The sequence below is a fragment of the Dendrobates tinctorius genome, unplaced genomic scaffold (genome assembly GCF_039654945.1).
Source record: "Dendrobates tinctorius isolate UK_male_01 unplaced genomic scaffold, ASM3965494v1 ptg000013l, whole genome shotgun sequence".
Taxonomy (NCBI): Eukaryota; Metazoa; Chordata; class Amphibia; order Anura; family Dendrobatidae; genus Dendrobates; species Dendrobates tinctorius.
In genome coordinates this window covers 18,676,607-18,704,042 of record NW_027361681.1, presented here as the reverse complement: position 1 = coordinate 18,704,042, position 27,436 = coordinate 18,676,607, and the positions used below count along the sequence as shown (strand labels likewise).

General features: G+C 48.2%; 1 protein-coding gene across 2 annotated transcripts in view; it reads left to right on the top strand.

Moving 5' to 3' along the window:
* Positions 1-27,436, top strand: part of HMCN2 (hemicentin 2) — a 192,247-nt gene that overhangs the window by 143,822 nt on the left and 20,989 nt on the right. For both annotated transcript variants that reach the window (XM_073559478.1, XM_073559477.1), the window contains exons 47-74: positions 3,995-4,108; positions 4,461-4,547; positions 4,847-5,038; positions 5,145-5,318; positions 5,427-5,540; positions 6,362-6,501; positions 6,579-6,729; positions 7,065-7,280; positions 7,761-7,874; positions 8,010-8,197; positions 8,459-8,555; positions 8,685-8,846; positions 9,267-9,380; positions 10,021-10,220; positions 17,313-17,394; positions 17,495-17,626; positions 19,133-19,276; positions 19,360-19,519; positions 19,967-20,091; positions 20,195-20,378; positions 20,567-20,664; positions 21,063-21,341; positions 21,509-21,699; positions 23,480-23,561; positions 23,752-23,888; positions 24,117-24,258; positions 24,338-24,482; positions 24,560-24,687. In XM_073559478.1, the coding sequence (XP_073415579.1) occupies positions 3,995-4,108; positions 4,461-4,547; positions 4,847-5,038; positions 5,145-5,318; positions 5,427-5,540; positions 6,362-6,501; positions 6,579-6,729; positions 7,065-7,280; positions 7,761-7,874; positions 8,010-8,197; positions 8,459-8,555; positions 8,685-8,846; positions 9,267-9,380; positions 10,021-10,220; positions 17,313-17,394; positions 17,495-17,626; positions 19,133-19,276; positions 19,360-19,519; positions 19,967-20,091; positions 20,195-20,378; positions 20,567-20,664; positions 21,063-21,341; positions 21,509-21,699; positions 23,480-23,561; positions 23,752-23,888; positions 24,117-24,258; positions 24,338-24,482; positions 24,560-24,687 (4,092 nt within the window). The remainder of the gene's footprint in view (positions 1-3,994; positions 4,109-4,460; positions 4,548-4,846; positions 5,039-5,144; positions 5,319-5,426; positions 5,541-6,361; positions 6,502-6,578; positions 6,730-7,064; positions 7,281-7,760; positions 7,875-8,009; positions 8,198-8,458; positions 8,556-8,684; positions 8,847-9,266; positions 9,381-10,020; positions 10,221-17,312; positions 17,395-17,494; positions 17,627-19,132; positions 19,277-19,359; positions 19,520-19,966; positions 20,092-20,194; positions 20,379-20,566; positions 20,665-21,062; positions 21,342-21,508; positions 21,700-23,479; positions 23,562-23,751; positions 23,889-24,116; positions 24,259-24,337; positions 24,483-24,559; positions 24,688-27,436) is intronic.

Here is a 27,436-nt window from a genome sequence, read left to right as displayed (position 1 = left end):
CCAAATCTATGGCTATGTCAGCAGAAGCCCCATCATGTAAGGGGCTTTCTCTTCTCTGTGATTGCACGAATACCCGTATTCACACTTGTGATAGCCCCTCAATTTAGCCTGCGGATAAAGGTGGTGCCATAGTTCTCCTTAATACAACTGACAACATCAAAGAGGCTCACAGACAACTGATGGATATACAATACTACACCAAACTGGATGATGACCCAACTCCAAAATATCTGAGGGAGTTGAAAAGAGTCATCAAAGGTCTATGTACAGACCCCATAAACCTTCTGGACTTAATACCCGAGAATCCAAGGATGGGAACTTTCTATATGCTTCCCAAGATTCATAAGCCAGGCAACCCAGGGAGGCCAATCATCTCAGAGGTGGGAACACTAACTGAAAAATTCTCAGGGTGGATTGAAAACATCCTCAAGCCGCTGGTAAGGAAGACAGCCAGCTATATACAGGACACTACAGACCTGCTTAATAAGCTATCCACGATAGGTCCCCTCCCCGACAGTACCATCTTAGCCACCATGGACGTCGAATCCTTATATTCCAACATCCCACACGAAGATGGACTAGCGGCCTGCCAAATGTTTCTTGAGGCCAATGGGATCCCCTCCAAGTCTGTAATAGCACTTACCAGATTCATCCTCACACACAACTTTTTCTCTTTCGGTGAGGAGCTCTACCTACAACGCACCGGCACTGCTATGGGAAGTAAAATGGCACCCCAGTACACTAATCTCTTCATGGCTAAACTGGAAAATGACTTTTTAGCATCCTGCTCCATCAAACCCTTTGCCTATTTCCGTTACATTGATGACATATTAATAATCTGGACTGAGCCTGAACAAGAACTTCTAAATTTCCATGACAAATTCAACAAATTTCATCCAACCATAAACTTGACATTAGACCATTCAAAAACAAAAATCAACTTCCTAGACACCACCATAAAAATCCAAAATGGTTCATTCCAAACATCAGTATATCGGAAACCAATTGACCGTCCCACATACCTCAAATGGGACAGCTTCCATCCTAAACACATTAAGAAATCCATTGTCTACAGCAGTGGTCCCCAATCTTTTTTGCACCAGGGACCGGTTTCAAGCAAGACCATTCTTCCATGGCCCGGCAGGGCGGGGATGGAGTTGTAGCAGGGGTGGGGCTTTGGTCATAAGGGGGCGGGGCTATGGACACTGTTGTAGTTTAGCAGTGCATACTTATAATTAAATAACATTTATAATGTGACTCAACTCACCATAGGTTTTGAATGAGTGCTCCATCACCCCCTTCTCCCCATCATTGCCTTCACCCCATCACTCCCTTCTCCCCATCATTGCCTTCACCCCATCACTCCCCTCTCCCCATCATTGCCTTCACCCCATCACTCCCCTCTCCCCATCACTGCCGTTTCCCCATCATTGCCTTCACCCCATCACTCCCCTCTCCCCATCATTGCCTTCACCCCATCACTCCCTTCTCCCCATCAATGCTGTCTCTCCATCATTGCCTTCACCCCATCACTCCCCTCTCCCCATCATTGCCTTCACCCCATCACTCCCTTCTCCCCATCACTGCTGTCTCTCCATCATTGCCTTCACCCCATCACTCCCCTCATGGCCTTCTCCTCATGTCCCCATCTCCTCCAGGGCCAGGCTACACAAACACAGACCAACACACACACACACACACACACACACACACACACACACACACCCATCTCCTCCAGGGCCAGGCTACACAAACACAGACCAACACACACACACACACACACACACACACACACACACACCCATCTCCTCCAGGGCCAGGCTACACAAACACAGACCAACACACACACACCCATCTCCTCCAGGGCCAGGCTACACAAACACAGACCAACACACACACACACACACACACACACACACCCATCTCCAGGGCCAGGCTACACAAACACAGACCAACACACACACACACACACACACACACACCCATCTCCTCCAGGGCCAGGCTACACAAACACAGACCAACACACACACCCACACACACACCCATCTCCTCCAGGGCCAGGCTACACAAACACAGACCAACACACACACCCACACACACACCCATCTCGTCCAGGGCCAGGCTACACAAACACAGACCAACACACACACACACACACACACACACACACCCATCTCCTCCAGGGCCAGGCTACACAAACACAGACCAACACTCACACACACACACACACCCATCTCCTCCATGGCCAGGCTACACAAACACAGACCAAGACACACACACATACACCCATCTCCTCCAGGGCCAGGCTACACAAACACAGACCAACACACACACACACACACACACACACACCCATCTCCTCCAGGGCCAGGCTACACAAACACAGACCAACACACACACACACACATACACCCATCTCCTCCAGGGCCAGGCTACACAAACACAGACCAACACACACACAGACACCACCTCTCTCCTCTCACCTGTCGCAGCATCGCCCGCGCTTCCTCGCTCTGACACAGCAGCGGCCGCGCTCCTCTCTGTGTCAGTCAGAGACAGGAAGCGCGGGCGGCGGGCAGGAAGCTGGACGCAGTGGACGGGTCCTTGCAGCTCTGCTCCTGCTATTCCCTCTTGCAGGCAGCGGAGCTGCTTGATCGCTCCCTGGCTGCCGCTAAGAACTGCTGCGTGCCGCCCCAGCCCCCGCTACGCCACTGACCGCCCCTGGCTCCCCTTGTGTCCGCGGACCGGCAAGGGCACTGCAGCGGCCCGGTGCTGGGCCGCGGACCGGCGGTTGGGGACCCCTGGTCTACAGCCAGGCCCTCAGATATAACCGTATCTGTTCCAGTCCCAAGGACAGGGATGAACACCTAACCCAGCTTAAAATGTCATTTTTAAATCAAGGTTACCATCCCACCTCCATTGATGATCAGATCGTTAGGGCCACAAGGATCCCTAGACGTCAAGTACTTCAATACAGAAAAAAAGAGGAAAATCATCGTGTACCTCTGGTAGTGACCTACAACCCACAGCTTGAAATACTCAGAAAAATGGCTAAGAAACTTCACCATATCCTACACAAGGATGATCGGTTAAAAACACTATTCAAAGACCCCCCCTTGCTATGTTACAGACAACCTCCCAATCTATGAAACATCATTATCCGAAGTTCAATGCCCTCTGATTCACCAAGAGGAACATATCCTTGCAATGGGAGAAGATGCAAAACCTGCATTCATATAGAGACCAAAGACAAAATCCAAATTCCCAACACACAGCAGGACTATAAGATTCCAGGGACATTCACATGTTCCTCTTCCAATGTGGTGTATTTAATTCTATGCAATATATGTCCTGTGGGTGGCCGCTATGTTGGAGAAACAGGACAGAGACTGAGAGCAAGGATGAGGTCTCATCGTCATACAATTACAGACAAAAAAACCCATTTACCTGTGGCTAAATATTTCTGTGGTCCAGGACACAACATAGGCAATATGAAAGTTGTCATTTTAAAAGGCAATTTTAAATCACAGACACATCGGAGAGTGTGGGAGCATAAATTCATTACTATCTTTGATTCTATTCATACAGGACTCAATTTGTCAGAAGGTTTTATGACCCATTACCATATCTGAGCTATCTTCTCCAAGTAGCCCTTTGATCTTCAGAACTTTTCATACTACCTATCTGATCTTACCTAATTAAGGATTCTCTCTTCAAGCTCATTGTTTGTTTATTGAAATGTTGTGCTTTAAACTGTATATAAATAAGGTTTCTTCAAATATTTTGTCATATCAGCCTGATGAAGGGACATAAGCAGTCCCGAAAGCTTGCTTTGTAACAACATTCACTATTATTTGTTAGCCATTAAAAGGTATCATACCCACAAGATTCCTAATTTGTTTCTCTCACTGAGAGCACTTTATATATTTTTTAGCCCCTCAATAGTGATAGTATATGGTAGAGTGATGATAATCCATTTCCCTTGTTTAACCAGGAGGTCGGGTACTCAAAGTATTACACACACAAAGAGAAGATGGCGGAGTCTACGCTTGTGTCGTGTCTAACGCAGCCGGAGAAGCCAGGAAGAAATTCATGGTCCATATCTTAGGTGTGACATCTGTGTCTGGTGTGTGCAGATCTCATGTAATATCTTCAATCTCCTAAAGAGGGTGATCCCCAGGAGACAGGCCTCATATTCTCCCACCACCATATCTAGCGAGGTTATTCTGACTTATGTAACCATTTGTGGAGAGAATAGATGATTAAATTGTGCTGTCGCGTGCAGAGACTGTGCATTGCTGTGCAGCCCTGGTGACTGAGTGACTAGTGATGGCTATTAAAAATGGCTGCAGAGCAGGACTGGCAGACAGAGCAAGAAATCAGCACAGAGTGCAAAAAAAGTTATGAAGAAATGCTCTTTACAAGAATTGCTTTCCAGTAATGTATCTTCTACATTGCAGTCCCACCTACCATTGAAGATGATGAAGACAACAAACATTTCCGAGTAGCTGAAGGCCAGCCCATTCGTCTCCGCTGCCGAGCTTCAGGTAAAACAAACTGAAAGGCATGTTTTTGCAGCAAGTAAAGAATGGTGCAAATTATCCAAAATTCATACAAATGGCATTTAAGATTTTCCTGTAACTTGACACATTTTAGCCTTATGGCACCAAAATTTTGCACAAAAAAGTTGGATCAACTTTATAGACATGACCCTATAGTGCACCATAGGTTCAGAAATGTTGGCACTCATCTCTTGCGACAGTTTTTATGCTCATTACTTTGTCTGATAGTAGAAGGGCGATGCAGACACTTGTGGTAATCACTGGAGTGATTTCTTTCCCATCAGGACATCCAGCGCCCAGTATCTCCTGGTTCAGAGATTCCCAGCCAGTTCTCAGCGGAGACGGCATCCACATCTCAGCGGATGGGTCCGAGCTGCTCATCGAAGCGGCCAGTGTCTTCACTGCGGGCCATTACACCTGTCTGGCCATGAATCCCATTGCCGAGACTAGCAAGTATTTTGTGTTAACAGTTTTGGGTAAGTTTACATTGTATGCGGGCGCCATAATGATAATGTCTGTGACTGAAGTCTGGTACAAGGTACTTTGGTTTTACATAACTTTGTCGTCCCCTCACATGCCCAGTGAGTCCCACCATTTCTGGAAACCTGGACGATGGGGCTGACGAGGATGTCATCGTCATTGTCAACAACCCACTGTCACTCATCTGCGAAGCTCTGGGATTTCCAGTACCGACTGTTACATGGCTGAAAAATGGCCAACCATTCCGAGAGTCGGACAACGTAAAGATGATGCCTGGTAGCAATGCTTCAGTTCTGTATCCATGTTAAAAAAAGAAACTCAGCAGTCAGATAATATGTTCAAAATGAAGGGTTTTTTCTAATTAGATTTTTTGCTTTCTCCCAGGAGGTCATGGTCTGCAAATTGTGAATGCCCAGGAAGATGATGCTGGTCAGTACAGATGCCTGGTAACCAACGAGATCGGAGAAGCCGTCCGGAATTATGAAGTTAAAGTTTTCAGTAAGTTGTTATGTAATTTCGAACCAATAGTGTATTAAAGGGGTTGCCAGTTTCTATGTATATGATGTTTAAAGGGATGTTCCATTCAGAAGTATTTATCACCTGTCCACTTGATCAATGGGGATCTGAGTGCAGAGATCCTTGTAGATCACCAGAATGAGACCCCATTCTCCCCAGCCACAAGTGAAGTCTGAGTACTGCTGCTCCACATCTATGGCACTGATGGAAAAAACAAGTGCAGTAAGACTACAGTGGTGCGGCTGGGGAAACTGGAGAGCAGTGGTGATACAAAGGAGCCCCATCTACGCATGCATACGATGATTCTGTCTTCATACATGTCGGCAGCACAAGGTATGACGTGCTGCCGACAGCAATTATTTTCTGCCACCATGAACAATCCAATCACTTGTTGAACAAGCATTTGGCACGTTCATCAGGTATCGGCAGCATGTAATGCAGATAATCGGGAACGAGCATTCTACCAGATTTCTGAAGTACGACTTGCTTAAACGTCACAAATCTCACTCCAAGGTGATGTAAAAAGTAATCCCCCAGAGTTAGAAGTATTATATGTCATTTATCGAACGTTGTGCCACACTTGCCATCGCAGCCACAAGAAAAACTGACTTTAATAATTCCCACCTTTTATAAATTGAGGTCTGTGCGACTTTTCAGCTACTGGAAGTAAAAAAAAATGAATATTTCCATTCACTGACAGTAAGCAGAGGGAAGCTAACATCCAGGGTTGATGTATATTGATTATTCAGGGCCCTGAAAAACAGGATTCTGAACAAAAATGTCCAACTAATATTTTTCCTTAGTTCCTCCCCAAATCACTAGGGATTCCGGGGAAAATCACGGCGCCAAGGAAGTGAAGACCAAGGTGAACAGCACTTTAACCCTTCAGTGTGAGTTGCGGGCGGTACCTAAACCCATCGTGCACTGGTACAAGGACGGGCAGGTCAGACATGTCTTACATATTCCACCCTCTCTTCTGTCCGTCACATTGAATATTGAGCATGAGGTTTTACGTTTCAGCTGCTGGAAACCTACGGTGCGAGGCAGATCTTGGGTGACGGACGTGTGCTCCAGATCCAACCTATACGCCTCACCGACTCCGGGCGCTATACGTGTGTGGCCACAAATGTCGCTGGAGAAGACGAACGAGAGTTTCAAGTGAATGTCCAGGGTTCGTGTCGGCCATATTTATACATACAAGGGGTGTCATTACTTTTTATTAGCATTAATGATTTCCAGTCTCCCCTTTATTGAGGGCACTGCTTTTAGTCTATGTCTACTGTATGCTCAGTCTCTAGGGGGGTTCTTGATAATGAATTCTATCCCTCCCTGGCTTCCTGCTGACCTACTCCTACACAACAGCTAGCTGAACAAGCAAGGCTGCGGTGTAAATTATGGAGCAAGGACAGATAAGTCTCAGATGAGACAGGAGATGAATATTAAACTAGCTCTGTGTTTTAATTATTTTATGCTACTCTCCTTAATGATGTGTTGTCTCTCCTCTAGTACCCCCAATATTTCACAGGCCGGGGGGCTCCAGCGCTGCCTTTGAACTGGCATTCCAAGAGGATGAGGATGAAGAGCTCACAGAACATAGAGAGGTGGTTGCCTCCAATCCCATCTCTTTATATTGTGATACTAATGCCATCCCACCCCCGACACTAACCTGGTACAAGGACGGAAAACCGGTGGCTGAGTCCGACGGGACACTGGTGCTGCTGGGTAAGAGGAGCTCAGTATAGTATCATCTATAATGGAAGGAAAACTTGAGAAAATGGTCCTACCTGCTCATTTAAAGAGATTCTCCACTTTAGAAAAGCAAATTTGTATGTGTCCTTATCAGTAATTAGATGGAGAGTCTTCTTTTTAGGATCCGCATCTCTAGGCAAAAGGATAGAGCGGTTATAAAGAGCATCACCTCTCTCTGGGGGACCCGTCCTGTCCGTTATGACACAGATAACTCACTGATTTTATTGGGTGCCGTGCAATGCTTCACTGTCCCTGTTGGGGGCACTGCAGAGAAACTGAACACTTACTGGGAGGTTTCCACCCATTAATGCTGATCGCTGTAGGTTCCATTGAAATGACTGCACATCGCTAGCAATTAGTCTGCCTCCAAAGACTATGCAGCCTGACTCTAAGCCTGATGTGTATGTAATCCCCACATGGATGACCTAGCTTGTAATGTTCTGTCATTTTCAGATGGGCGCATCCTGCAGATTCCCGTCGCTCATGCAGAGCATGCTGGGAAATACACCTGTGAGGCGACTAATGAAGCTGGAGATGACAGACTGCATTATGAACTTGCGGTTCTGAGTGAGTGACATCCCCAATTCTCTGACTGTATCATCACATTGTCACCATTGTGCTTGATTACTGAGTGTGACGATGGGGTGATTTTTATCCCGTCCATGGATCCTCATTTTCCATGTCCAATGATGACTTTTCCAGCTCCTCCGGTTGTGCTCGGAGAGGTGGACGGACTGATACAGGAGGTTTCTGTTATATACAACCAAACGGCTGAGTTACACTGCAATGCTACAGGCATCCCCCCACCGACCATCACATGGCTGAGGAATGGACTGACCCTGACAACTGCGGACCAGTATGAAGTCCTGGAGGAAGGACGAAGGTTACAGGTAGGACCATAATGCAAGGCTCATGGTGATTGGGATCTTCACGATGTCGATAACCGCTGGTGGGGCTGACAACCTCACACAAGATATACACGCTGGTTGTCAGAACTAATACATGAATTGCCCTGTCTTCCCCAGGTGATGCAAGTGTGTATTTTAGCAGATCTAAGGATTGTTGAGTCTCAGTAATTCTCTGCCTCACTAGCACGATATGTCCGGGCCGTTCCTGTGAACTCACTGCCGTCTTATTTCCTATTCTAACAGATCCACTCGGTGCAGGTGACGGATATAGACAGCTATGTGTGTGTGGTGGAGAATTCAGCCGGATTCGCAGAGAGACTCTTCACCCTGATGGTTCATGGTGAGAACATGGCTGCAGAAATGACGGTTCCTGCTGTCCTGGAGCACTTGGGTCGTTGGTCTCGCCCCACTCAGTCGTTGGTCTCGCCCTACTTGCTGGATCAGGCTGCCTTATATTTTTTCTTTTTAGTTCCTCCCAGAATACTTGGAGCAAGAACTGAAAACGTCAGCGCCGTCCTGCACGGCTCCATCTCGCTGGTCTGTGACATGCAGTCTCATCACTCTCCAGAGGTGACCTGGTACAAAGATGAGCAGAGCCTTCAGCCCGGCAAAGGATTCCTCATTATGCCAGGTACACATTACACACTGCACCACTGAACTGTCCATACACAGGTGTGATGTCCTCTGACTGCTGCAACTTATAAAGAATTTGGTCGGATTTGATTCAATTTTACAATTTATGTTATTGCTAACCAAATTCTGCTCTATAGCGGTAATATAGGAGAACCCTTCAATGTACCCCATGGCACTGAGCGCTTGCAACGACTCTCATTCTGCAGGATTGCAGAGGTGGGCAGTAACCGCTGATTGCCTTGGGTCACAGCATTGGGGTGATCAGCTGGTTGCTGGTGTAGCACCCCGCATAAATCCGCTGTCCATAGCAGACCACTCCATACTGACATACGCAGCTCGCTCTTAATCCGTGTATCCCCATCATGTACTATCTGAGTGACTTTCTAGTCTTATATTGATCCTTCCGTTCATTTTTCAGGGGGACAGGTCTTACAGATATCACGCGTCCAGCTCTCGAACCAGGGAACCTATACATGCAAAGTACAAAATCCAGCAGGATCTGCAGAAAAACGTATATATTTCACAGTCCATGGTAAGTGATAGACCTCAGCCCAGATAACCACACACAAGGTGGTAGATCTGCTTATCTTTTATGGGACAGATTGCCCTTTAATCCCAAAAGACCTGGCTGCTAAGGGGCGAGCGATTGCACACTCCGCTTCCATAAGACTGGGTTCAGATAAACGTCTGAAAATTTGTCAGATTTCCATCTGTATCATCATCCCTATTACATCCATATGCCATTGGTGCATCATCCATGTGTCCATTTTTTATATCAGTATGACATCTTACTTTAAACAGCAACAGTTACAAAAATGTACAACACCCCGAACCGTTCCATATGTTAATAACGGCAGTGCATCCATAAATGGATGCAACACGGATGATCCACATGGGAGCCATTTTTTTTGCGCACCCATAGACTTGAATGTGTGAGTCTCATTCGGAAGAGCCCAGTGGATACTGCAGTTTTATTTTTCACCCTGGCAATCAGTCCGAGAGAAGAGATTCCCACATGGACAGCCCTATTCAATACTCTTGGTGAATGTGATAACCAATATTAACCTGCTCAGACCATGTACGTATGAGACGGTCATTGGAACGAGCCTTACACCTTCTAATTTATTAACGAGGTTGGAATAATTCTTGCTACTATGTCTTGTTACATCTAGCTCCACCAAGTATCAAAGAGCCCCCACCAGGGACCAAGGAGACCACCCTTCGTCTTGGAGGCACCTTAACATTAGTGTGTGAGCCTGACGCCATTCTGGAGTCCACCATTATGTGGTATAAAAACGGGCAACCACTCAACGAGGGCAGCGGCATCTCCATCCAGAATAGTGGTCAGCGGCTGCAGATCCGGGACGTGACGGTGAGAGATTTTTCATCTTTGAATAATGACTGCCAGGTAATGAATCACACATTCTGGCGCCTATTATACTTTGCACTGATTGCTGTCGATGAATGTGAAGAGTCTTCTTTCCTTTAGCAGCATAAAACCTGCTGTGATCTAGTCCTGATCACACAGCGGACAGTTTGTGGCATGCGTCTGGGTCGCCCTCCCAGGGCCGTGGGGTACTTGGTACCGGGCCGGTGTCGGGTATGTGTCACAGCAGCGGTGACCCGGTCCGTGGCCCTGGGCGCCCAAGTAATCAGTTGAAGTTTGTAATGTAGTTTAAGTGGAATGGAATAGTTTGCGACGCCACCTGTGGTGTTCGGCAAGCGAGATGTTAGGCCGACGCTGCATGCGGATCATCTGGGGCTGGTGGTGTGTTGCAGCATAGATGGTGTAGCTCTCCACAGGTGAAGCTGTAGCCCCAGGGCCTTGTAGTTTCAATGGATGAGGAGAGGCACAGGCAGTGTAAAGGATGGTACCCAGATGTAGTGGTGCTGAGCGGGTTGGCGCAAGAATGAATGGAGGACACCGGGGCTTGTAGTTCCAAAGCTTTACTCATGGTCTGCGGTACACAAGGGTGCCTGCCTCCGGGCCGTGTCCTCCGGGTCAGAGACTCAGTCAACCTCCAGACAAGATGGAACGCTCCCCTCCGCCAACTTATGTGCCTTTCCTGAACGTCTCCTCTATAGCGCCTTTAAGTGTGAAGATCTCCAGTACCGTGGTACTCTGCAGTTCCTCCTGACAGATGTTCCCAAGAACTCTACTTGTACGGCAGACAGCTGTAGCCTGCTTCAGGGACTCCCTTCTCCTGAGTCCCGGCTCTCTATTCAGTTGCTGTTGTGCCCCAAGTCTTAGATGGGAGTAGTGCATTTACAGCCAACTACTCCACCGGTGTCTGCTGCAGAACCAAAAGTGTCCATACAACCTCGGGGACTGGGCCCCGGCCTTGTGCTGAGAACCTATAGGCGGGGTTCCTCTTCTAACCCACGTCCTCTCTGTTCTCCTTACTCCTTCGTTCCGTACTTGTCTTTCTCTCTCTTATGGAAGCTTAGGTTTTCCCGTCTCCCATGACGGCACACATGAGAGAGGGGATCCGCCCAGTCAGGACAGGAACCCTACTGAAGATAAAAGGGCGGTACCTCTCCCTCGCTTCAGTTGGGTTTCCTGTCCTGACAGGGACCCGTGCTGAAGACAGCAGGTCACACTTACCTGCCCCTCTCCCGTGCCGGCGTAGAAGATCAGGCTGGGCTCCTGAGCGCTGGGCGTCGGGATGGAGGAAGCGCCGTCCGCGGGTCCTCCGGGGCTCAGCGTCCGAGCGGGCGCAGGAACAGCACGGCGGGGGTCCTGGGGCTCTGCCGTGGCTGCCGCGCCGCCCTCTCCCCCTCTGCCGGTGATCCCTACTCTGGAGCAGCTCAGGAGCGCTGAGGGAGCGTCCGCTTCCGGGTCGCGCTCCTCTGACGTCACGCGCAGGGCACGCTGGGGAAGGGGCGTGCCCGCGTGACGTCGGAGGCGGCGCCGACAATCCAAGATGGCGGCGCCCATGGTGAAGAACGCCGATCGGTGGAGAGAGATCCCGGCGGTATGGCAGGGGGGGAGGGGCTGTGGGGGTAACCGGAGGAGGCGGAGAGTGCAGTGGATCCCCCTTACATAAGGGGGATGACCACAGAAGACGCACTCATGCCCAAGGCTTCAGAATGGAAGTGGGGCAAGACGAGCAGCGTCAGCAGCAGCGACAGCAGCAGCGTCAGCAGCAAGACCTCTCACCAGATGCCAGGCCGAGCCGCCAACATACCAGAAGCAGTCGCTCAAGTGGTGGGAGCGGCAGTCATAAGCGCAATCGGCATGACTCTGGGACGTCCAGGAGAAACGTCACGAGTGCATCTGAGGAGCCTCCGAGATCGGTACCCCTGATTGACAGCGGTGGTGAGTGATCTACGTGAATGTCACCATTATGGTAATGGGGTTCCATTTTTTCTGTTTGATCACTAGGGGGCGAGGAAGGCCAGCAGCAAAACCAAAAATAGAGAATGCGCCCTATGTAAAAACCCGCTGGCAGATCAGTGGCAGAAAGATCTCTGCGCTGACTGTATTAACAGGACTATACAGGAGGAGACCCCTGATTTGGTGACTAGTCTGAAGGAGTTAATACATCAGGAGGTGAAAGGTTCCCTAAAGGCGGCCCTTAAAAAGAAAAGAAACCGTAGAAGGAGCTCCGATTCAGAGGCCTCGCCAAAGCAGAAGGGGCAGGATAGATCTTTGTCCCCCTCCACCTCCTCTTCCTCCACGCAGTCCTCAGAATCCTCCTCGGACAGCGATATAGGCGGCCGTCCATGTTTTCCAACGGAGGACGTAGAAAAACTGGTCAAGGCCATTAGAGCTACAATGGGCCTTAAAGAAGAAAAAACTCCCAAATCATTAGAGGATGTAATGTTTGGAGGACTGGAGGAAAAGCGAAAGCGTACCTTCCCTGTAAATGATAAAATAAAAGCGCTAATTGACAGGGAATGGAAAAAGACAGAGCGGTCAGGGGGCTTACCTTCCACATCAAAGAGGAGGTACCCCTTTGACCAGAAGGACTCAGAAACCTGGGAAAAAGTCCCAAAAATTGATGGGGCTGTAGCCAGATCCTCAAAAAAGGTATCCCTACCATTAGAAGATTCTGGCGTGTTGAAAGACCCGCTTGATAAGAAGGCAGATGGGTTTCTGAAGCCCATCTGGGAAGCTTCAGCAGGGGGATTGAAGCCAGCAATAGCCGGTACCTGTACCGCTCGTGCCCTCATGGTCTGGCTGCAACAAATAGAGGACCAGATCAAGGATAGAGTTCCTAGAGACGAAATTCTAGCTAATCTGACACTGGTGCACGGAGCAGCGGCTTTCCTGGCCGATTCCTCTGCAGACTCCGCAAGATTGACAGCTAGAGCAGCAAGCCTGTCAAATGCGGCAAGACGAGCCCTGTGGCTTAAAGGGTGTCCCGGAGATTTACCCTCTAAGCACAAGTTATGTTCCATTCCATGCGATGGCCAATTCCTCTTCGGGAAAAAACTAGAAGAGATTTTGGAGCATGCGGGGGATAGGAAGAAAAGCTTTCCCCGATTTCCGGGAGAACCTAAGAAGCAGCCCTTTCGGAGGAGGAGATTTAACAGGGGTCGTCCCCCGGGAGATAGAAAAAGCTGGGACTTTAAAGAAAAAAGAGGATCGGGCTATATGTTTAAAGGGCCCTCCACTTCCTCCAAAAAATCTCCCCAATGACATTGGGCCGGAGGTAGGGGGAAGGCTTTCTCTCTTCCTTTCCGCCTGGGCAAATATCTCCACCAGTACATGGGTCCTAAATATAATCAAGGACGGCTTAAAAATAAAATTCATCAGACCGCCCAGGCATACCTTCATAATAACACCCAGAAGGAAAGCCCAAGAGCAACAGCTGGCCCTGGAGACGGAAGTCTTGGGACTAGTGAATAAACAAGTCCTACAGGAAGTCCCAGCGCAAGAAGAAGGAAGGGGGTTCTACTCCCCCCTCTTCTTAATACAAAAACCAGACGGCTCTTGGAGAACCATTGTCAACCTGAGGAGACTCAATCAGTGGATAGACAATTGCTCCTTCAAAATGGAGTCAATCAACACGGCCACAAAGATCCTGTTCCAGCATTGCCTCATGGCAGTGATAGACTTAAAAGATGCCTACTATCACATCCCAATTCATCGGGAGTATGAAAAATATTTGAGAGTAGCGCTCTATATCCAGGGGCAGGTGAGACACTACCAGTACGCAGCCCTTCCGTTTGGCCTGTCTACAGCCCCCAGGGTATTCACCAAAGTGATGGCCGAAGTAATGTCCTTTCTGCGATCCAGGGACATAGTGATCGTCCCATACTTAGACGACTTTCTGGTAATAGGGAGGTCGGAATCCCACTGCACACTTCAAGTGAAGGAAGTAATAGCAACTCTAGTAGGACTAGGATGGATAGTAAACATCCCCAAGTCAAGGATAACCCCAGTAAAAGAGCAATCCTTCCTAGGGTTGATATTGAACTCCGAGCAACAACGCTGCCTCCTACCAGAGAGGAAAGTGACCAAGATAAGAGGCCTAGCTCGCACAGCAATACAAAGGCCAAATATGACACTGAGGAATGCAATGTCCCTTTTAGGCTCACTGACATCATGTATACCCGCAGTAACATGGGCACAGTACCACTTAATGCAACTACAGTGGGAAGTCCTGTCTGCGCAGAAACAATTAAAAGGGCATTTAGAAGGCAAACTATGTCTCTCAGTGGCTGTAAGAGATTCCCTGCTCTGGTGGACTGTAGAAAAGAATCTAACAGCTGGTGTCCCGTGGCAAAAACCAGTCGAGGACATCATTACGACAGACGCGAGTGCCACAGGGTGGGGAGCACACCTGAGATCCCATACAATACAGGGGACCTGGTCCTCACTAGAAAGCGATCAGAATTCAAATGTAAAAGAACTATGGGCAGTGGAAAAAGCCGTGAAACATTTCCTTCCCTTACTTCAGGGCCGCCACACCCGGGTCATGACGGACAATCAGGCAGTAGTAGCCTACATCAATCATCAGGGGGGAACGAGATCTCGGGGCCTCATGCAAATATCAGATCTACTCTTCCAGCTAGCAGAACAACATCTGTTATCCATTACAGCATTGCACATAAAGGGGGCAGAAAATATACAAGCAGACTTCCTGAGTCGCAGGCATCTAAGACAAGGGGAATGGTCCCTAAACTCCCGAGTCTTCCAACAAATAGTTCAGGCCTGGGGCAGACCAGAAATAGACCTGTTCGCTACCGCACATAACCGGAAGGTCAGGAAGTTCTGCTCGCTAAATCCAAGGGAAAACCCCTTCGCAGTAGATGCCCTACAAATACCCTGGAAGTTCATCCTGGCCTATGCATTCCCCCCGATAACAATGATCCCAGTAGTAGTCAGGAAAATCAGGGAGGATCGGGCAAGAATAATTCTTATAGCTCCCTTTTGGCCGAGAAGGCCTTGGTTCTCCCTTCTGAGGCTCATGTCAGTGACAGATCCATGGATACTACCAGAGATTCCAGACCTGCTTTCCCAGGGACCAGTGGTCCACTCTCAGGTGAAGGGCTTCCATCTAGCAGCCTGGAATTTGAGAGGGCGCTACTGAGTCGCCAGGGTTTCTCTCCAGGGTTAGTCTCCACCCTGTTGAAAAGTAGGAAACCAATAACATCCCAAATCTACGGTAGAACGTGGAAAAAGTTCCTAGACTTCCTGGGGGAACCTTTAGGGGATGTAGCTCCAGTGGGACCTATCCTAGAGTTCTTACAGTCGGGGCTGCAACTAGGATTAGCCACTAACACACTCAAAGTCCAAGTCTCAGCTTTGGGGGCCCTATATAACTGCAATTTAGCAGCCAATAGGTGGGTGTCCCGATTCATTAAGTCCTGTGGCAGGTCAAGGCCGGTCATTATCCCAAAGATACCACCCTGGGACCTGAACCTAGTTTTGGAGGCTTTAACCAAAGATCCCTTCGAACCACTACTAGAGCTGTCACCAAAGCTACTTACACTTAAAACGGTCTTACTGGTAGCCTTAACGTCAGCCCGAAGAGTCAGCGACCTACAAGCTCTGTCTATATGTCCTCCTTATACACAGATCTTGGATGACCGAGTGGTTCTAAGACCAGACCCGGCCTATCTCCCCAAGGTAGTCCAAAAGTTTCATAGGACTCAGGAGATCTCCTTGCCGTCGTTCTGTAACAATCCCAGAAACCCGGGGGAGCAAAAGTTCCATACATTAGATGTAAGAAGAGCCATAATACAATATATGTCAATAACTAGTCAGTGGAGGAAAGATCAGTCCCTTTTTGTAGCCTTTCAGGGTAGTAGAAAGGGGCACGGGGTAGCTAAAAGTACCATTGCCAGATGGATCAGGGAGGCCATTATGTTATCCTACTCCGCAAGTGGCGCTCCGGTTCCAGAAGGCATCAAGGCTCACTCCACCAGAGCCGTGGCTACCTCCTGGGCAGAGAAGGCTGAGGTATCGATTGAGCAAATTTGTAAAGCCGCTACTTGGTCCTCACCTTCCACCTTTTTTAAACACTACCGACTTGATCTGTCTTCCTCTACTGACCTAACCTTTGGTAGAAGGGTGCTGCAAGCGGTGGTCCCTCCCTAAGGTGTCTTATTCTACAAAAGTCTCTCATGTGTGCCGTCATGGGAGACGGGAAAACACCAAGGTTACTTACCGGTAGCCGGTTTTTCCGGAGCCCATGACGGCACCTGTATATTCCCCCCCTTTTCACTCCTTTGGTGTGCACTATAGTTTGGGTGTTTCTTTAGTTAGATATAATGTGGTGATAGTTTTACCATGTGTACTAACCCGGGGGGCCTCTCATGCTCTGTAAACCAACTGAAGCGAGGGAGAGGTACCGCCCTTTTATCTTCAGTAGGGTTCCTGTCCTGACTGGGCGGATCCCCTCTCTCATGTGTGCCGTCATGGGCTCCGGAAAAACCGGCTACCGGTAAGTAACCTTGGTGTTTCAGTTCTACGTCTTTCTCCTTCTTTTCCTTTCCCGTGCCAGCTGGCTCAGATCACTGAGACAGCTGTAGCACTCCTTCCTCCATCCCTTCTTCCAGGGATCCTCACTCCTGTCTGAGTGACTTCCTACCCGACTGACCTTCTGTCAGACTGACCTGTCATCCTACACTTTCCCACTCTTTTATGTATCTCAACTCCACCCACCTCCCAGCACATCCAGTGTTCCAAGCAGGGAACCACCAAAGGTGCTCTGCTACTCTCTAAGCACTGAGCCGCAATGTGGTTGTGCAGAACTACCCTGTTGTGTGGGGTGCGAGTGTTGGAGCGTGGAAAGGAGTTCCCACCTTACCTGGATGGTGGGGCACTACACCTTAGGAGAAGGTGCAGTACCTCTGTGACGACCGAGCCTCAGGGGCGCCACACGTCTTTGCGCAGCACATTTCCAGATCAGGTTCTTAGCCGCTGAATATAAATAAACAAGCATCCACTGAAAGCAAGCAGAGATCTTAACATTTGTATATACCTTACTGAGTGCCTGTTACTTCTCAGGCATCAGATAAAGGACTTTACACCTGTAAGATGAGCAATGTTGCCGGAGACGCTGAGCTGAGCTACACAGTGATCATACAAGGTGAGTGTCATGTGTCCTGGTCAGGACGTCCCTCTGTACATGGGACGTTTGTGGAGATGGCGCCACTTCTGATTCCTGCAATTCTTCTCTCCATATGCAGTGCCGACATCCATCATTCACCCACAGAACGAAACTGTCCAACTGATGATTGGGAACTCCATCGTCCTGTCCTGTGAGGCCGAAGGCTTCCCCCCTCTGAAGATCACATGGCTCAAAGATGGGGAACGTATAGGTAAAGACACAAAGATAGTCCAAATGGATGTCATATGAGGTGCAGGTACTGCAGCTCCACTGACAGTATCACCGTGAATAGGCCGTGGTCACACTTGCGTGTGTAATGCGAGAAACTTGCCCGTGTCTCTCACATCAATACCCGGCACTGCCGCCGGCACTCGGGAGCGGAGTGTGCGGCAGCTTGTATTTCTATGCAGCGAGAGAATTTCTATTGATGAGAGAGAATCACACGAGTTTCTTGCATTACACACGCAAGTGTGACCCCGGCCATAAGGTTAGATACACAGATCAGCAGTCAGTATCACGCATTACAGGATTACATACACAGCTCAGCAGACAGTATCACACAGTATACCATTAGATGCACAACTCAGCAGACAGTATCACCCAGGATAAGGTTAGATACTTAGATCAGCAGTCAGTATCACATATTATAGGATTTGATATACTGCTCAGCAGTAAGTATCACGCATTATAAGTTTAGATACACAGCTCAGCTGACAGTATAACAGGATAAGGTTACATACACAGCTCAGCAGTAAGTATCACGCATTATAAGATTAGATACATAGCTCAGAAGGCAGTATCACATATTATAGAATCATACATATCTCAGCAGACAGTATCACACAGGATAGGATTAGATACACTGCTCAGCAGACAGTATCACACAGGATATTAGATACACAGCTCAGCTGACAGTATAACAGGATAAGGTTACATACACAGCTCAGCAGTAAGTATCACGCATTATAAGATTAGATACATAGCTCAGAAGGCAGTATCACATATTATAGAATCATACATATCTCAGCAGACAGTATCACACAGGATAGGATTAGATACACTGCTCAGCAGACAGTATCACACAGGATATTAGATACACAGCTCAGCAGACAGTATCACACAGGATAGGATTAGATGCACAGCTCAGCAGTCAGTATCACACAGGATAGGATTAGATACACGGCTCAGCAGACAGGATCACACAGGATAGGGTTAGCTACACAGCTCAGCAGACAGTATCACACAGGATAGGATTAGATGCACAGCTCAGCAGTCAGTATCAAACAGGATAGGATTAGATACACAACTCAGCAGACAGTATCACACAAGATAGGATTAGATACACAGTGCAGCAGACAGTATCACACAGGATAGGATTAGATACACAGTGCAGCAGACAGTATCACATATGCTAGTATTAGATACACTGCTCAGCAGACAATATCACATATGGCAGGATTAGATACACAGCTCAGCAAACAGTATCAAATGTGGCAGGATTAGATACACAGCTCAGCAGACTGTATCACATGTGGCAGGATTAGATACACCCACTGAGTAGCTCTGAGTGTGGAGGTTACTTATGCCCTGTAATTACCCTGCAGGTTATAATTGCACTGTGCTGTAATGTATGATTTCCCGTCTGCCGCTGTATAACACCTGGTGTTGGTATTTTATTATTTTAATTTATTTTATGTTTTTTCCTTGCTGTTTGCAGAACATAATGGTCAGTCGGGGGTGATCGTAACTGGAAGCCGCCTACAGATCAGTCGCGCACAACCTGCCCACACGGGGCAGTATACCTGCCTGGCACATAATGCCCTGTCCGAGGCTCACAAGGACTTCCAGCTGCTGATACAAGGTCGGCCATGAACACTGGTGCTTATATACCTAAAACTATAACGTGTGTATATTGTGACATCACTGAGTATTTTTATTTTGCAGTGGCCCCAAGAATCTTCGGGTCCGACCTTCCCAGTGAGCGGATTATCCAGGTGACACGGGAAGTAACACTGGAGTGTCCAGCGGAGGGCACACCGCCACCCCAAATATTATGGCTGAAGGACGGGGGACCCCTAGATTTATTCTCTTTTCCAAATATCCGGTTAGTATATTGTATGGTGTTGTTGTAAACGGTTGTTCACTTCTATGTCAATTTGCTTTGTCTTTACATTTCTTCTAGTTCTCAGATCTCCACTTGGTGTCAGTGGTCAGGAACTATCTTGTTTCCATGAGATCTAGTTCTCATGGAATATCAATAAATCAGCTTGTAATCCTTTACATAGAGACCGTCTATATTGCTAATGAGGTTAACAAACCCTGAGCTGTGTGAACAGGATGTTACAAAGAATCTTTTCAATGACCGCAGGCATTTAAAACTCAAAATAATAAAACCTTGCAAAAACCTTTCATTATATAATAATTAAACTTCATTTACTGGCCCTTTAACACTTTCACTGCTGAGTATGGAGGCGCATAGATTGGGAATCGGTGGGACTGAGCTGAGCGCACACTTGCGTGTAAGTTTTTTTTCTTTGTGCTGTTTTCCCAGGCTTTCTCCAGATGGACGATCCTTGGTCCTCACCTCAGTCCAAGCCTCTGACTCTGGGCGCTATACGTGTCTGGCGCGGAACATCGCAGGAGAAGACACAAAGGTTTTTGTCCTGAACATTCTCGGTGAGTGAGCGGACGATTCTGTCAGTTGTTGCCACCATCATTGGAGAGGGGCAGAACTATTTTATGTCTGAAATGTCTTTTTATTTTATCTTGGCACGTTTAGCCCCTCCAATGTTTGAATCTGGTGACAACGTCTCGGAGACTCTCAGTAGCGCTCCTGGATCGCAGGTGACCCTCGAATGCCATGCCAGCGGCTCCCTGCCCATGCAGCTGACCTGGATGAAGGATGGAAATCAGCTTCCTACTTCTCGCTTCCTCAGAATCTCTTCAGGAGGGCGAATTCTCCGGTAAGAAATCAGATTCAGCTGCTTTTTCAGCACAGTGTTTGCCAGAGCAGGGGAGACATGCTTACTGCCTATATGGGTACTAGAACTAATGTGAAAAATCATCAGCATAACCATTTCAACATGCACGCTCTCCAGGTGGCATCACACGCTGCCTAGTCCTTATACGTATTGTTCCTTTCCTCTGGCAGGATATCCCATGTGCAAGTGTCAGATGCAGGTGTTTACACATGTCTAGCATCAAGCCCTGCTGGAACCGCAGAGAAGAGCTTCACCCTTCTGGTGGAGAGTAAGTACTGGGCTGTGCATGTACCGTAAAGGGTTTATTTAGCTGTACATTCTTCCTACAGTGATAATCCTAAAGCTCGTGCTGTGGAATAGATGTGTTCTATGGGTTATGCTTCAGAGCTGCAGTCCTAATTCTGCTCAATGTTATTGGAATCAACATCACGAGAATATCTTTAAATTACTAATCAGTGGCACTAATGAACTGTGGAGCCAGGAGAGCAGAGTAGAAAACTGTGTCAAACTTCAGTTTTTTGGAGACTGGCACAATTTCTCTTTATGGCGTGAGCTAAAGAAGCCATGATACTAAAAGAACAGACTTTATCCATCCATTTTATGTTTTACCGGTGCTGCCCCCTTCATGGTGCCCATCTCCTAATGTACTGTATGTGTTATTGTCAGCCCTGCCAGTGGTGGAGCAATCGGAGAGTACAGAGGAAGTCACCGCTATCCAGGGATCTTCTGTCACATTCACTTGTGAAGCTCATGGTTCTCCACTACCTTCACTGTCGTGGGAGAAAAATGGCGAGCCGCTGAATCTTCAGAGTAACCTCCTGCCCAACGGGCTAGGAACCCGACTCTACCTGGAGTCCGTCGATGCTGGGGATTTGGGGCTGTACTCCTGCACAGCCCTCAATGCGGCAAGGAAGGTCAGCAAACACTTCCGTCTCATAGTGCTTGGTAAGTACATTGGGTAAACTCTTCTAATATCAGATCTGTTCGGCCCCTGACTACTTCGTTTTCATCCTCCAGCTCCCTGGAGAGATCATTTTGAAGTGCATACTGTCTGTATTATGTCTGAGAATCATACAGTGCTATAACCAGGGTGTTCATGTTCTGCATCCTAGAACCGCCGAGGATCGAGGGTCCTCCTCACCCATCAGAAGTAGCAGTTGCCGTGAATGAACTTCTGCAACTGACATGCAATGCAGTTGGGTTTCCCGCTCCAGATGTGACTTGGGAAAAAGATGGGCGATCTTTATCATGGCCAGATTTGCTCTCAAGAAATGGGACCGTTCTAAGAATCGAGAGTGTGAAAGTGAGTAGTCCTGGGTCCATAAAAGGTCCATGAAAGCCATGAGCCCCATGTTGGATCTGTATTCAATGGTTCTTATGTGCAGTAACTCGAGGAAATCTATCTGTTGAAAGGCTCCCACACATTTTAGATAAAAATCAACTAAACTGTATGGGGTCTCCGGACCCTCCGCCGCCAGATAATTACAGGGGAGAAAAGGATCTGGTCTGCCGAATTCCGCATTATGATCCTTTTGTTCTTCCTAGAAATATGTTGTTTCTGGAGGAGGAGGATAGATGAGTCTGACAGCCGTTCTTCAAGAGAACTGAGGAGCGCTCAGCTGAAGCTGATCGTCGCTTTGTATAGTAACGCTCCTTTGTCGGGAGACATAGACATAATGTGGCGCCCCCAGGAGTATGGTCGCCACAGTGGCATTACCTTCTTCCAGGGTGGGTGATGTCAGGCTTGGAAGCAATGAAAGGTCTCTCTAGCAGTTAACCATAACATACAACACAGTTCCCACTCCGAGCCAGCAGAGGGAGCTCTGAACCAGAATTGGGGGAGGAGTGCTCTCTGAGGGCCAGGAAGGGAAACGAGGAGTCAGTTTTGTGAGGAGGGCGAAGTGTGTGGACGTGGAGAGAGGAGCTGGGGATTGAGCAGAGAGTTGAGGCTCATTCCCAACTGGAGCGCATGATCTGGAGCCTGGTCTCCAAGGTTGTATGGATACTGACGGTCCTGCAACAGAAACCTGAGGAATAGGAAGCTGTAAATGCTCTATTCCCTTCTAAGACTCAGAGGCACAACAGCGACGTGTGAACCAAAGGAGATAGAAGGCTACAGCTGTCTGCCATACGAGGTAGATCCAAAAGGGAAGAAGAAGGAGGAACGTCAGTGTAACACAGTACTGCATGTACCTCAAGTAAGCGCTAGAGAGGAGACTACACAACCCATCTGATAGAGAGATTCCTAAGTTGCTTCCAGGCTAATCAGCTCCTGTGCCATCTGTAATCTGGACCCTGGACTGCACTTACAAAGTAAAGGTAAAGAAACTACACTTTGTTGTGTCCTTGCCTTCTTCCTGCAACTTCTTCAGCACTGCTACATCTCTGTGCCAGACACTTCACCCTCTTCCTCAACATCTATCCTCACCGATCTACACTGCCCTGGGACTACAGCCCTGCCTGTGGAGGGCTACAACATCACTGCTGCACCACACCATCTGTCCCAGAGGATCTGTCTGCAGCGTCGGTTTAACACCTCCCTTGCCAAACACCACAGGTGGCGTCACGAATCACTCATAAACTTTATTCCATCACTCAATCCCCTTTTTACATGGACGCCCAGGGCCACGGACCGGGTCACCGCTGCTGTGACATTCCCCTCTGAAGGACCGGCACGGTAACGAGTACCCCACAGCCCTGGGAGGGCGACCCAATATCAACTATGTAATGTGTACACTGGCCACAAGGCGCAGCTTCATGCTGTGCAGCAAGACATGTTTGTCATATTGAATATCTTGATGGATGGGGTGCTTGTTTCCTTAGTCCCTGGGCCTCTCTTCCACCTGCCAGTCACAGTGTGAACTGCTTTGTATTGACACACCCTAGAACCAATGCATTGTCATGACACTGTGTGAAAGGTCCTGGAAGGGCTGCAGTGAAGCTTCTCCTATGACCGTGTCTGCACTCACTCGTACGCGGTTAGTAGTTTTGTAATGCCCCTCGTTGCGTATTGCATGGCTCATGGCTACACATCCTGATTATGAGGATGTAAGATTTACACTGGTATATAACTTTTACTCTAGGTTGAAGATGCTGGAATCTATGTCTGTGTGGCAAGCAGCACGGCCGGAAGAGACACCAGGGCAACCTGGGTGCGACTGAAAGGTGAATATTTTTAGTGAAACATCTTGTGTATATCTTCTTCAAGTCAAATGTGAAAATTGGAGCTTTTTTCGTAAAGTTTTTTCCAAAATCAGCGCTGCCCCCCGTTCACTGAGTGTGCAGTAGATCTGCAGTGTCAGAGAAAGTTGAGCCGTGGTGCTGTTTTTTCTAATCTGAACCTTTTTTTTAACAGTACCTCCCAGTGTCATTGGTCCTGATGAACCTCGCTCACTCTCGGTGTCCATTGGAGGACAGCTGGTCCTGGAGTGTAGGGTAGAAGGAGACCCTGTCCCATCTATTCAGTGGTTTAGAGGAGAAACACCTCTCAAGGTATGATGAGGATCCTTGATGTCTCCATGATTTCAGCAATGTGACACATAAACATACCTGTTACTGTGTGAAAAGTCCTGGCAGGACAGCAGTGAAGCTTCTCCTATAACAGCAATTAAATGGGGAGCGTTCTACACAGAGATCCTATGGACTGCGGTGTCGGTGGTCCATATATTCATAGATATAATAATAGAATGACATTGATGCATATTCTTCCTTTTGTTGCAGATGGACAGACGTGTCCAGATTTTGTCTAAGGGCCGTTACATTCAGATTCACAGTCTGCAGGCTTCTGACAGTGGGGAGTACACCTGCATCGCCTCCAACCCGATAGGCAGCACCAGCCTGAAGTTCATCGTGGAAATACACAGTGAGTGAATATCGCCGGTTGCATCACCAAGTCTTATTTGTTCACGGCAAAGATGTTCACGTGACACGTTACATTGTAGTTGCACCATCCATCTTACCGGGACCTTCCATGGTCAGTTCTTCTGTCAACCAAACAGCCGTATTACCGTGCTGGGCTGAGGGGCTCCCTCCGCCAACCGTGACCTGGAAAAAGGACGGTAGCCTGCTCTACAAGGAGACGTCCAGGTAAAATAGTGCAATCCCTGAGAGTTCTCCAGCAACTATCGCATATAATATTAAGAAGACCTTGTCTCTTGTCCCAGACTCGAGTTTCTTAAAGATGGCTCCCTGCGGATTCCACAGACTCTTCTGCAGGACTCTGGATATTATCTTTGCACAGTCTCTAACTCTGCAGGAATAGCTCGTCGCGGAGTTGAACTACGAGTTTACGGTAATAGCAGAACAAAAATAATATATAGTGAAGCTGAACTGAACTGTAATGTAAAAGAAGAGTCATTTTATTATTACCTTCCATTGCCAAACCGGAGTTAAGACATTAATATATCGTCAAGTCAACCTCCGCAACAGACGCTGATGTTTTTACTAATGCAAGGTGAAAAAAGAGGGGTCACCGCAGCATCAAACAGGAGCATGGCTTCAGGGCAGACAAAAAGAATGTCCAAGAAAAAATGAACACTAAAAATCAGACCGCGCTTGACGCATGCGCAGTCAAGACATCTCCATGACAGGCGGCGTCCACATCAGGGAAGGAGGAGCAGGATCACTAAGTGACCCAGCATACACCCTCCCAATAAGACGTCGAGAGCCGTCAGGCATGGAGAGCGTGGCGCGCATGCGTACTAGGTCAGCAGTGTTGCGGACAAAGCATGGAATTCAATGGCCTCAAACAGCAAACGCGGTTTGATGCATAATAGCAGCAAAATAATAAATTTTAATGGGAACCTAATAAGTATAAACCTCAATCATATCTACTAACTGCACCAAAATGGCCATAAAATCTCAGGCACATATGTGTATATTATTATAGATTGTGTCCTATACAATAAGACATAATAATCCAGCAATTATAAATACTTAACAGACATATCGACAGATATATTAAAAAATTTGCATAAACCAAAATATATCTGGACAAAATATAAGTCAATATACATGTCATAACAGAGTTCCATACTCTTATCAGGACACGTAATAACTGTCACAGTCACGTGTGTCTGGACGCAGCGAGTACCGCAAGGCGAACCCATATGACACACGTGACCCTGGATACACCGCCTCCAGTTGGGCGAATTTAAATAATAAGACGTGCAGCTGGATACACCGCCTCCAACTGGCGAATTTAGGTATTACACGTATTTATACAATAGTCTGGAAACCCCGCCTCCAGTAAGGCGAATTTAAATAATAAAGGGGAACCTGGGTAACATTAACAATGGTGGGCCCTGCTATAGGGAATAGGGACGTGGAGACCTCCTGCACTCCCCTGAACCAGAGTCCCTGCACTCCTAACGTTCCCTATGCCGGTTCAGCACCGGGCGACGCACGCGTACCTTAACCCCTGACTCGCCCTGCACCTAAACCCTCACTAGGGAATTGGTCGGTGCGGAAACTAATCCCACCAGTGCACTAAACACACACAAGGGAAAATGACAATACAGGGGAACACCACTTAGCTTTGCTCTGTTGCGTACGCTCCTAGCAACAGAGCCACCACCTGTGTGCATCTTCTCCTCAACCCGGATCCATCCCCATAACCGGATCCATCACCATAGTGCAGCCTTGGAGCAGTGTCCACCACCAGTTGCAGCTGCCCAGTAAAGAGTCCCAAAGATGAGTCCAGCTTCTGCCAAAAAGTCCAGCATGCTTGAGTCCAGTTTTCAGCAACCAAGTCCAGCATGCTGAGTGCAACTCTCACCATCGTCACCACTCCACCAAGCCATGCAAGCACCTCCTGCTGACACCATAAACTGCGACTCCACCACGCCATGCCAGCCCTCCATGCAGACTCCATAGCTGACTCAACCCCTCTGGCTGGGCTGCCCAGGACTCTCATTCAGCTCCTTCTTTCACCCAGGCTTCCTTGAGAATGACTAACTCACAATATCACCAACAGTGATTGAACACACCTGACTCTCTTTTATAGAGCCTAACACCTGATTTGTAATTAAGTGCACATTAAACCAAAGAAACTAAAGTGCACTACCGCTCACCACCACCGGGGCAACTTAGAATGAACGACACCACGTGTAATAATTCTAATGGCCACCGGGGGAAATCACACCACTTTGGTACCAAGCCAAAGGAAAAAAAGTTCACTTTGTCCATTTACTTGTCAGATCCACCTTGGATCATGACAGTACCCCCTCCTTAATGAGGGGCCTCAGGACCCTCAAGACCACTCCTCATCAGGAAAACACCTACAGCGGGGACGCCCAGATCCTGGGTTCACCCCACCACTACCTGAAACTTCAGGTTTATGACAAACGCACCGCTGGTATTGGCAATACATGTTCTGGAGGCACAACTCATCTCCACAGCGCCGACCTGGCAAACGAGTTTATGTATGTGTATGTTTGCTATGAGCTGATCAGACTCCACAACACACTTCCACATGATGTTTTTTGGTGGCCACCCATACATGCTCGTTCACACACAGGTCCGGACCTGAACGTTTATTGCCACACATTCGTTTGTCATATTTTGGTGAACTCATTCTGGACTCGACAACAGAGGCGTCCCCGTGTGTCCACACTCACACCCCCGCTATTCACCAAGGGATACCACCCTCCAACCCTTTCACCATGAGGTCTGCGCCTCCCAGGATTGGTTAATGGCGAGGGGTGAGATTTGTCCCTACTCCCCCGCAGCACACCTGCCGCTCACACCTGGAGGAGAAGGGGACAGGAATATGGAGGAAATATACACTCGCTGGTCACCTACCTCCAAACGACCAGGAGGGGGCGGCCTCTTCGGTGGTATAGAAGATTTGGCGTCAGCCCCGCGGACTATAACACCAGTCTGCTCACTACAGGGACGTACCCCTTCACCTCGGGGAACCCCAGACAGCACCATGGGGATCACCAACTCCACCCACCTGTCTGGGTACGTCCGCCTGATTGAACAAGTCCCGCGCCCCAGCAGGGACTCTAGGGGGCACTTTGACAGAGCCGCAGGAATAT